The following is a 12,001-nucleotide window of genomic DNA, read 5'->3' on the forward strand; positions in this document are numbered from 1 at the left end:
GTCTGCTGTAAAGCTCACTTTACAGAAAAGCTCACTTTTGTGGCAATTGGATAGTATGAAGGTAGAAATTTAGCTTCCCCCCCCCACCAAACCTGAAGGCAAGGAACCGAAGTTAAGTCTCAGCAATACCCATTCCTGGTTCCCAACAAAGAAATTCTCCCAAGAACCACTCAGGGATCTCAGAATCCATCCTTTCTAGCCCGTGAAATGCCCCTCCAAGTTGGCTTGTGGCTTTGATTGGGGTAGTTTGAGACAACGGAACCCCACACACACTTCCCAAGATGTCAACCCACCTCCTCTGCATGGAATCAGGGGTGTGACAAAGACTAAGGTTGTAGGAACTACTGCCCACTCCCTGCATAACCCTGGCCATTTAAATAAGCGCCCACCCCCACCCCTCATAGAAACACAGGTGGGCACCAGGTGATTCTCCTCTTGCCATCCCCAGGGCTGTGACTGAGCCTCCCCTCACCACCTGGAGGGCCCTCTCAAAGCCTGCAATGCTTCATCATGCCCACACTAGGTGGGTAAGCATGGAAGGGCTAGGACTTCGGGGCAAATTTCCTATGAGAAAAAACAAGTCTGGAAGCTCCTAAATAAAAACTCACTCAAACTTAAAGCTCACCAGAACACCAGGGGCTAGGCCACTCCTTCACTCAAATACCACCCAAAGGCCAGGCAAGGGAAAATTGGGAAGTCCCTATGCTTCTAATTCCCCAAGAACCTCCAAGGCCACACAGTGGGCAAGGCTGGCCCCTTATCAACAACCAACACGGGGCAGAAAATACAGAAGTACAGTTCCTACGCACCGTCCCCAGAGCTCAGTCAACAAGCAGCAAGAACCAAAGGGCTAAGGGGGCTTGATGAGAAGGAAGCAGCCAATACCCTCCTCCTCCCAGCCTGCGTCACACCCGAGGGGCAAACCTACAAAGTAGAACCAGCTTCACCATCACTGTTTCTTGAAAAAACGGGGTTTATTGATTTTTAAACTGCAAATAGTCGTTACAAAAAGTTCTTTTAAATAAATTCACACAAAGAAAAATAGAAAGCGACGGTAGTGACCAGCAAGAGGAATAATAATTACATTCATCTTAATGTATGTGTGTGTCTGTGTGTGTCTGTGTGTGTGTGTGTGTATGTGTGCGCGCCAGTTCTGTTTGCATTAATATTGGAAAACTCCACACCTGGAATCCGGAACCTCAAATCTGCAATCGGAATGTCTTGAAATGGGCACATGGAAGTCAAAGGGTTTATTATTTTTTTTTCCCTTTTTTAGAAGCTATACATGAAAAGTTGTTTTCCTTCTGTACTGTCACAGAACTTTTACATACATTCTCAGTCCTAGTTGTGAAAGGCCTAAAGAGGAAGAAACTCAATTTGCAGTCCAACACAAAGGGGGGAAATTTCTAAAATAAATAATCCAACAGTTTTTTGCATTTTTTTAAATTAATTTTTCATTTTTTTAAAATAAAATAACCAAAAAAAGTGTAAAGTTACAAAAAATGTCGTTGAAGAATAATATATTAAAACTGTGGAAAAAAAGGAAAGACGTCACAAAATTTTAAGATTAATATGAAGATCATAATTTAACATAAAAGAATATATTCTATGGATTTGTCATCCCGATAAATATGAACAAAATTAACAAAAAAAAAAGCATAGTTTGGCAATAAATACGTTTTGATAAGTTAAATAAGCTTTTTTATATTGATGTGCAGTGACAAGCAAACTTTTTGCTCTCCAATTTCTGAAAGTTATATGAAGTTTAAAACCCAGGGAAAAAAGCATGGCGTGAGTGCTCTAAGGATAGACCTACGGTATTCTAGAGCAAAACCATTAAAACTACTTCTACGGGAAATCCTTTTACAGATATTGTATGTGGAATGGATACCATTAACTGCTCCGCCCTCACATGGTTTTTTTTAGCTTTTCTCTCATTTTTTGTTATTTTTTTTTTGTAGATGTCACATATGAACTGGGGAACTTTAGCACCAAAATCAAGTCTCTCATAGTCCATCTAGCTTCCCCTTCCTCCCCACTTAAAAAAAAAAAAGAAAGAAAAAATTAAAATCACACAGTCCCACTTATGTCACAATCTTCATCCACTTTTTCAGCTCTCCTTCCTGTAGACCTACTGAACCCAGCAAGACTAGTCAAAGAGGTTCGGGCCGCGAAGGAAAAGGTTTTGAATGTCAAGATAGGTTTCCCCAAAAACCCAAGTCTGGCAACAACTCTCCCAAGGAGGGGGTGGGGGGCTGGGGGGTTCTGGGAAGAGAGGAGAGGAGAAGGTGTGTTAGGGAAGGTGCATTTGTGTCGCCAGTGGAGGGAGCTGCTGGTTCTGGGTCTCCCTCCCCCCCCCCCCATGGGCAAAGGCTCCAGGAGGCCCACGGGTGCCCTCTGGCGCTGAAGAGGTAATGTAGTCACAGTGACAAAGTTAGATTACAAGGCACTAAAGTTGCTTCTGTAAACTGTTACTGCTTTTTCTTTTGGGATTTGGCACTTAAGGCTTAAGCCGGGAGGAGAAAAAAAGGCATCTACTGACAAATATGGGACTTGTCTGATCTGCATGGTAAGTGGGTTATAAAATCGAGGGGAGGGGGTTTCAAGCCAGAGGAAGCTACTGACAAATTGACTTGTCCTTATGTTTGGGGGGGAGGGGTATAAAAAGGGGGAGAGGGAGGGGCATTCCAAGGTTCTGGGAAAAAGGGGTTGAGCTTAACCTTGTTAATGAAGGGTTGGATGGGAAGGGAGGCAAGGGTAGGAGATGTGGGTGGGGGTGGGAGGCGGCAGGCAGGGGGTCCCTCCCTACCCTGGTTTAGTCATCTGAGATGGAAAGTCTGCTGAAAATGGGCAGGCGTCTTGAGTTGTCCAAAGTGGGGGAGTCTGAGCCACTGTGGCTGCTGCTCGAGCTGCTCAGGTAGCCCTCCTGGTCCGAGAGAGAATCCTGAGGGCTGGGGGGAGAGTCAAACATGTGAGGGGACTCGGACATGGGCCTGAAGAGGAAGGTAGTTGGGGAGCCACCACCGGGCAACCCCATGCTAGGGGCAAAGAGGCTCGCCAGCTCCTGGCTGGAGAAGGCAAAGGGGTTATTGGTGCCATCGGGCAGGGTGGGTGAGCCCAAAAGGTCATCAGCACTCAGGATGGGGGGTGGGGTGATGGATGTGGGGCTGTCCAGCAGCCCTGTGGCAGCGGCGGTGGCAGCGGCACTGGGAAACCCAGCAAAGCTAAAGCTATGCTGGAGGCGGGGACGGTCAGCGGAAAAGTCCCGGGCCCCGGCCAGGGCGCGGCGCTCCTCGGCGTTGTGGATGAAGTGGCAGCGGGGCCCGTATGGGCAAAAGCCGATGGTGTGGAAGGTGCGGCACAGCTCCGTCTTGTACTTGGGGTGGCGGGTCAAGCTTCGGAGCTCGTTGATGCCGTGTGCGAACTGGCACTTGTCTCCGTACTTACAGGCACCGTTCTCCTCGAAGGGGCGACACAGCTCCGTCTTATAGCGGCTGGAGTTGACCTGGCCACTCCCTGGCTGCTTCTGGGTGGGCAGCAGCCGGTCGCCCCCTTCTGAGAATGAGCGATCTCGGAAGCGGCTGTCCCGAGAGCTCAAAGGTGGGGCCGGCTCACCCTTGAGGCTGCTGAGGAGCTGGTTCTGGTGGAACTTGGAGCTGGGCAGGGTGACTGAGTGCCTCCGGGGGAAGCCCCCACCAGTAGGGGTGCCCACCGCCTTCCTGTCCAACAGGCAGCCCCCTGCACTGGGAGCACTGTAGTTGAGCATGTTACCCTGAAGGGAGAGAAGAGAAAGGTTGGTGAGTGACAAGGGCCATTCACCAGGTCCAAGAAGGCCCGCTAACGGCAGCCTCTCCACAATCAGAAATGCCCCATCTCTCTCAAAGGAACCATCTCCACCTCTGCCCCTGTCCCTCCCTCCCCCCTGACCAGCCTCCAAAGCCCATGCTTAAGAAGCTACAAGATCCCGGCCTACCTGAGAAAGTGTTTCATGCATGCACCCTAACTCCAGGCCAACGCCCGGAATGCACCCCCAGATCCTGTGCCCAGTGCTAGCATTTTTAGCCGTAAAACACAACTTCTTTACCTCCCAAATAAATGAGTTGGCCCAAAGTATCTCCTACAAATCATTTCTCTAGATTCCCCCCCTGCGCCTAACAAAATGAAGTAAACCTCAGGAGACCATGAGCAACAAAGAGTCACATCCCCTTTCAATAAGTCCCTGCTTAATTACCACCACCACCACCATCCTTGTGCGCGCCCCCCTTCCTCCCTCCCCCACCCCCCAAACCTGGCCCCCAGCCTCTCAACTTCCTCCTTTCAGAAGTGTCTCTTCCTCTGACAACAGGTTTCCAGAATGCCCCTGCTTTAACTTGCTGGGGAGAGAGGGTGAGGGAGCATCAGGAGAAACCCCTCAGCTATGGCTGGGGAGAGGTAATGCCTGAAAATAAAACTAATCACCCCATACTTCCACAGAACGGGGTGCCTTCAGCGATCACCCCAACCATTCCCTGCCCAACCCCTCCCTCTCCACGGGAAAGATGTCTTTACAATTAGCCTCCTAGTTGCAAGAGCAGAGCTGAGTGTTTAATCTTTAACATCAAACCACAGGTGGGAAGGAAAAAACTACCCCCCCACCACCCCCACCACCCCCACTCACAGCTCCCGGTCAACAGTGGATTTGAATTTGAAGAGGGAGGACAGGGCCACCACAGGCAGATTTCTGTTCTGAGGGGACCCTAGTCACCTAGTCACCTGCCCAAGCTGTACCCAGGATTTGGAAAGGGTGCTAACAGGGGACCTGGAAGCTGGCCTCTCTGCCCGTGTGGGTGTCATTGTGCAAATTCTAAAGTTGGTCCCTTAGGATCAGTTGTGAAGGACCAGGAATCTGTAACAGCAACCACCCCACGGAGCGGATTACAGGAACCAAGTTGAGAGCCGGTTTCCAACAATGAGGTTCATTTAAAAAGTACTGTGGGGGAAGGGGCAAGGGAAAGAAAAGCACTAGATCAAAGCCGGAGCCTGGAGAAGGGAAAAGGGCCTGCAGTAGGAGGGCTCAGCCAGCCGCCAGGGCAACTGCAGTGTGGGGAAAGCAGAGCCAGGAAATGAAGCTGAAATTCAAACTTTTTTTGATGTTGCTCTTCAATTCCAGCGCGTCTCTGCACCCCAACCCTGCAGCCCTGAGGCCCTGGCAGCTGAGCCGACTGGAGAAGCAAGCTGGGAAAGAGAGCAACATGACCCAACGTGTTTAAAAGAAGAAGGCAAAACACTTTAGCAATTATAACTGGCCCAGCAGCTTCCCTCTTTCAAATTGGGGCGAGGGGAATGAAAAAACCTTAATAAAATCCCTAGGCTTTTGCTTCCTGCACTTAAACGGTATCCCTGTTACCATCCGGGTTTCAAACTAGCATTCTTTCACAGCCGGCTGGCAAGCAGCTCCGCCTGAATATGGAAGCCCCCATTAAATCCTTATTTGCTACGACCCTAGAGCTCAGGCCTGCATATTCTCCTGGTGTCCCACCCCTAACCTCTCTATACCAATGAACCCAGATCCTTCAGAAAACAGGCAAGTGGGCCAAGCCAACCCTCAACCCCCAAATTTGCAGCTCCATGGCCTATCCCCGGAGGACACCCAACCGTGATGGGGGGGGAACAGAAGCCCCACGACAAGCTCGTTTTGCAACATCCTTTTGAATCAGAACTCTCGGCCCCTTTTTCCTCTTCGCAGATTCCCAGTCCCGCCCCAAAACAAAGGGGGGAAACATCCCCGCAAAACGTCCTCCCAAGCCTCACTTCTCCGAGGGAGCCCCCTCCCAGCCCCACAGGCCGGCAATGCGGCTGCAGGCTCTGGGCGCACACGGGTGGAAACCGAGCAGGCCAGCAAAACTGGACTCAAGCCCCACGTTAGGGACGAAAGAATCGCCGAAAAGGTGCCCCAATCCCAGCCTGTGCCCCGTGTCCCCAAGAGCAGTCTACCACGCACACTTCGCCCCCCAAAACTCCGGTCTCCAGATTCCCCTGTAGCCTCCACCAAGAACTTTCGAAACTCAAAGGGTGGAGAGCAGAGGGCCAAATTCCTCCAAACTGGAGGGGAAATGGACCGGGAAAAAAGAACCATCTGATTACACTGCTTCCTTCGCCCTACTTTCCAAAACTTGAAACTTTTGGAGTTCTTTTTGAAAGCAAAAGGGATCAGAAAAAGACTTGGAAGACGTACACGTTCCGTCCACTTTACCTTGCATAAAACTTCGCTCAAGTCGAAGATGGTGGTGGTCATCGTGGGCGCTCGCACGGGGCAGGGACAAGAATTTGGTGCGTCGCGAAGGTCCCGGTGCGGGGAAGGCGCAGCCTCCGGCTCTCCGGTCTGGAGTCCCACACGCCTGCTCCCGCCGCCCCTTGCCTTTCTGACTCTCCCGGGCTGCGGCGCGCGAAGCCCAATTTATAGTTTCAGATTCTGTGGGCCGGGGGGGGAAGAGGAGGAGCTTCAAACTTATTTAAATGTGGAAGAGGAGGAAAAAAAGTTGATTGACACTGAAGTTGAATCAGCCATGCGGTCAAACTCGGGGGAAAAAAAAAAAAAACTTTCAAAAGGAAGAAGAGGGGGGTGAGACGAGGAAAGAAGGCGAAGAAAAAAAAAAAAAACCCCACTCCGAGCCGTGCACAACTTTTTTTCTTAAAGAGGAAAAGTTTCGAGCCCGCTCGCCTCGCCACCCAGCGCTGGAGGCGCCCCTGTCCGGGGCCGCGCGGGGCGCAGAGGGGGAGGGGCGCGCCCCCCCCCTTTGTCAGCCTCGGAGCGCGGCTCTGTGACGTCATTCATTCCACCCTCTTCGGGGTGCTTGTTGTTGTGTTGTTGTTTTTTTTGTCGGGCAGGAAGGCGGGCTCCACTTTCTCTTTTCGCAAGCGGGAGCAGAGGCCAGTGCGCTGCGCCCTGGCTGCGGTTTCCATCTTGAGCAGATCCCCCTTCAAACAGCTCCAGGTTCCCGCACCGTGTACTCTTTGCCCGACTTTTCTTTCGCACCCCACTGCTCTCCGCAAACCGGCAGGGCCAGGAGGCTGGACACGTGGGACGCACCAAGTGTGCAAGTCCAGGGTTTTTAAGTTTTTCCCGCGGGAGGTGGGGTGGGGGGGTGTGGAACGAGGGAGACTTTTTCCTGCAGGGGAACCTGGCCTGGAAGACAATTTAGCGCGCCCCACGCGTCTCCACCCGCGCTCGCTTTGCAGCCGCCCCTTGGAGTGGGGGCCAGGGTCGGGGTGGGGGCGGAGAGCGAGAAAGACCACCCCCTGGGCAGATAGTTTCTACAAGCCTGGGAATGACATTTCTTCACGAACCCACTCTTTAAACTTTTTTTAAAGAAAATCCGAATCCTCGCGAGTGTCCCTTCCAGGCCACCCCCACCCCATAAACCCACCCAGCAATGCACCACTTTCCACGCGCGCGCTGGACCGCGGGCCGCGCCTCCACTTCCCACCCCACCCCACCCGCCGAGACGCTTGAACAATGAAAAGTTACTTTGGTAAGAATGAAGCCAAAAAAAAAAACAGGGGGAGGCGACACTTTCAACTTATTGTTGCTTCTCCCCCGCCCCCAAGGGAACGGAACATATGGCTCGTCACGCTGCGCTGTTTTGGCGGGACGGGGGGAGGGGAAGCGTGGACGCCTCGAAACCGAAAGACCCCCCAATTCTTACTCTTTCAAAGACTATAAAATATATTTGTTTACTATTAGGATAGGCTATCCTGCCACCCACACAGATAAGAAATGGTTAACTTGTACTCCACTCGCCCCCTGCGCCTTCGCTGGGGTGCTGCAGTGACGACCCAGGCGGACATCTGGGGGTTGCGTTTCTTTCCCGTCTCCCCGCGTGCCAGGCCGCCTCCTGGGCCCTCGCACGTTTCTTCCCAGCACTCGAGGCCGCTGGGTCTGTTATGAAACCCCGTGCGCTGAGTGGCTAAGAGCGGGTTCCATTGCGATGTAATTAGGTCACCCCATTATGAACACGTTTCTTTGGAAAGATGGGGCGGGCCGAGCCGCGCTCTCACCACCACCCGCCCCCCGCCCCCCCCCCCCGACTCACACCCCCGCGCGCGCGCGCGCGCGCACACACACACACATACACGCATTTTTATTGCATTTCTTATTTATTCCTCAACTCCGAGCAGACCCCGGGAAACCTTCCAAATCACAACTGTTTTAGGAACAGTTTCATCTTTGCGAAACACACCACTTTTGCTGCAGCCACGCATCGACGTGATCCCCAGCCGGGTTTGCTTTTAGATGTACCCTCTGACTTAAATGGATAGCCCCAGTTTACATCTGGCCGCTGTCCCTGGCTTTTTCTTCTTCTGCTGTCCAACCGCCTGTTGCTTCCCTCCCCCTGCTCCCATTTTTCGGCTTTTCTTGAAATCTGGCAAGCGCCAGAAATGGAAATAACTTCCATCCACCTTAATTTAAATCATTCAAATGTAAGTTTCTTTCTTAAAGGGCTGTTTGCTCTCTCCTCAGCTCCAAGAAGGGGGTGGGGTGGGGTCGGGTGGGGTGGGGTGGGGGGTGGTTTCGTGCAGTTTTTTGGTGATGAAGTAATGAGTTCCAGATTTCAGGACAGAGTGGGGTGCGCGTTAAACCACAAGGTTAGTCTGCGTCCTGTGTGAAGCTATTTCGGTTTTTTATCCACACCCCCTCCCCCGAAAATAAAGGGCTCGTTGGTCTTTAACCCCCGAGGGTTCGCGAAGCCCGGCTGGGGGTGCTGGGGGAGGGGGACCGGGAGCGGGGGGTGGGGGGCTGCCTCCGGGCCCCGGACCCTGCCGACCCGCTCGCGCTGTTCAGCCGCTGCGGGACTGGCCCCAAGTACCATCACGCGGCCTCGCGCCCCGGGCTAGCTAAAAAAAAAATATTTTTTTTCAAAGAGAACGCCGATTCCTCGAATTTCCTCCGCTTTTCCAACTCCCTGCGGGCCCTCCCCGCCCCTCCCGGCGGCCGGGGGCGCGCGCTCTGCGGGGCGGCCGCCAGCCTGGCCCGCTCGCCCCGGAGTTGTTTACCGGCCCCGTCGACCGACCGGGTTTGTTCCAGCTCCCGAGCCTGTCTCTGTAATTAAACTCTTTTTTTAATTGTCGGGTTGAAACGTCATTTCGGGGACTTTCCAAGAGCGAGGGAGCCGAGGGGAGGGGACTAGTCTTCTTAACCCTTCGCTGACCCAGCGGCGGCCCGGGCGCCCCGTCCAGCCGGGCGGGGCGAGGGGGGCGGGGGGGTCTGAGGGCTGGAGCCGCCCGCCCCCGCCCGGACGGGCTCGGCAGGTGCCGGGTGACCGCAGGAGCGCGGCGGAGCCCCGACCCGGGCAGGCAGCCCGACGGGAGGCGTGTGCGGCCTCCCCGCCTCCTGCGCTCCGCCGCGCGCCCTCTGGCTCCTGCCCCGCGCGGCCCCGGGAGAGGCCCCGGGTCACCTGCACCGCCGCCGAGCGGGAGGCGACCGCCAGGGCCTCGCCACGGGCCCGGAGCCGGGCCCTCCCGCCCGCTGCGAGCCGGTGACCTCGCGAGGAGGGGCTGGCGAGGTGCTCTCGGCGTGGGGGTTGTAGGTTTTATGAAAGGGGTAAAGTGAAAGGCCGCGGAATTAGGGGAGCGCGACGAATATATTCACCTGCCAGTCTGGACCTGGGCGCACCCGCGGCAGGTGAGACTATGGGACGCCGGGCGGTCCACCCCACCCCCTCGCAGCGGACGACCGGGCCTCGTCCTTGTCACCAGCGCCTTCCGAGTCAACCCCTCCCTCCCCAGAGCTCTCTCCCGGCCCCGATTGCAGCTGAGGACCTGCCATCGCAGAACGCTGCCATGTTGCACTACCACCCCGCTTTCAGGTCATTTGGAAACTCCCGCAAATTCTTCTGATTGGGCCCCCACCCTACCCCCAGCCGCTGCTACCTGAGATCCGGGGACCCCCACCCCACCCCCGCAGAGTCACTGGGTTAGGAAGAGAGGGAGGTGAGGCCAGGTGCAGCTGGGGAGTTACCTGGGTGAGATGCAGCTTGCTTGGCTTGAACGCACAAAATCAGAATCCGTCTGGGTGGGACCAGGATTCTTCATGTTTTGGTCATTTTCCTCCTAATGACTCAAAAACCACGGTTTGAGGTCAGTGGCACAAGACTTTGAAATTGAATTGTTCTGGATCCAAATCTTTTGGCCCTGCCTTCAAGCCTCTGACCAAAACCTCATCTCTAAAACTGGGATAACAACACTGCCTAAGATTGGCCATAGTGTGCCCAGCTCCATGCCTACCTGGACCCTTTTATTTGCCAAGCCATTGTAAATTAAGCCAGTCTTGGGGCTTTATTACCCCATGAAACAAATTCAGTTTGCAAAAGGGTTTTTCCTTATAGACTTACACAGTGGCATAGTCAACAAAACCTTGATATGCATCACTATCTTCCCCCACCCCAGGCCTGGCAAGGCAGGCCCAAGGCCTAGAAAAGGGAGAAGGCCTAGTAAGGAGCTTGGGGAAGAGCAAGGAAGAGATGGCAGGAGTCTGCTGCCTGACTGAAAAATACTTGATTGCCATCATAAGTATTTCTGAAAACTAGGTCACTGGGCCCTGTTGACAGTAAAGCCAGTTTCTTCTCTCTAAGCTCTGTAGCACAGGGTGGGCCTCAGTAGGTTGCCAGTATTCTCCCCAACCCCAAACCAGGCAGGGGCCTCAAAGAGAGGGCAGTGGAGGGTCTACCATCTTGCAGCTGTACACAGTGTCTGGGACCTGGGGTGTAGCTCAGGGAGCAGCCACTACCTGCTAGGACTACTGTAAAGCCAGCCCAGGGCTGGCGTGGCTCTGGTTGCCAGGCCCTCTGCCAGATGTGGACATCCAAAACCCTCATTGTCTTAATGCTTTCCCTGCAGAAATGACCCCCAGTTCCATTCAGTTCTCAGGCTGGCCCACAGCTGCACTTCCCCCTATCTTGCCTAGAACTGCCCAGAGGCACAGGATAGCCCAAGAGTCTTGAGTCACCTAGACTTTGATTAGGAAGCTACTCCTTGGTGACCAGCTCATCGGTCACCAGTTGCACAACTTGGAAAAGGTCACGTACCCTCTGGGATGGTGGGGAGGTCAAACTCCTTCCAGCTAGTGTGCTTTGCTCAGCCATCCATTTGCCCTCCAGCCACTCGAAACTGCTAGCAGTTGCTGGTGGTTGCTGCATACCCCTCCTGGGGGTTTGCCCCAGAGGTTCCTCCTGCTGGGGCTTCAGGCAGCTCCCCCAACAGCAAAATGCCTCTCCCAGTGGTGCCATTGCAGCCTGTAGCGCTCCCGCATTCTAGCTGCATTTTATGGAAATGATGTGTTTTTCTGCCACTGGAATATAAACCCCTTGAGGGCAACAACTTCCCTATTACCTCGGCCTCAGGATTCTGTTCTGAGTAGTTTACCTATGAAATTTTGTCACTTTTTGCTGAACCCATTAGGATACTTTGGTCACTCTAAATCTAGCAGCAGGAGGAAACATTCTGAGTTAGTAACTCAGGGAGGCTGGGCTTCTCTTCCCAGGGAGGGCGCTGTGCCGCTTGGAGAGGTGGTGACATATTCTAATGGAATGAGTTCTGGCCTGAGTCAGGAATCTTGGCTTGTAGAGCTACTCTGCTTCTAATCCAGCCGGTCATTCTCTTTTCTGCACTTCCGTGTTCAGATCTGTAGATGAACAGGGCTGGACTAGAACAGCGGTGCTCATGTCACTCAGCAGAATAACCTGGGAAGCTTCTAAAACTATACAAATGCTCCTCCTCACCACACCCCAGGTTCTGCTGCAGTGAGGGTGTGGTCCAGCCCCATAGTCCATGAGAATTTGGTGGTTTTATTTAAACAGTGCTTTAAACACACACACACACACACACAGGAGATGGTGAATTTGCCCCCCAGTGAACGTTTAGCAATATCTGGAAAACGTTTTTTGGTAGTCACAATTAGAGGGCAAAGATCCGTGTTACTGGTGCCTTGAAAATAGAAGCCAGGATGCTGCTAAACGACCTGCAC

General features: G+C 53.5%; 1 protein-coding gene across 1 annotated transcript; it reads right to left on the reverse strand.

The window, feature by feature from the left end:
- Positions 1 to 2,815: 2,815 nt before the first annotated feature.
- On the reverse strand, positions 2,816 to 9,821 carry ZFP36L1 (ZFP36 ring finger protein like 1; the record flags this gene model as incomplete). Its single annotated transcript, XM_084240287.1, has 4 exons — positions 2,816 to 3,772; positions 6,233 to 6,415; positions 9,435 to 9,505; positions 9,803 to 9,821. 4 exons carry the CDS (start codon positions 9,819 to 9,821, stop codon positions 2,816 to 2,818), a joined length of 1,230 nt encoding a protein of 409 aa, XP_084096413.1.
- Between the last annotated feature and the right edge of the window lie 2,180 nt (positions 9,822 to 12,001).

The sequence above is a fragment of the Talpa europaea genome, assembly GCF_964194135.1.
Source record: "Talpa europaea genome assembly, chromosome: 8".
NCBI lineage: Eukaryota > Metazoa > Chordata > Mammalia > Eulipotyphla > Talpidae > Talpa > Talpa europaea.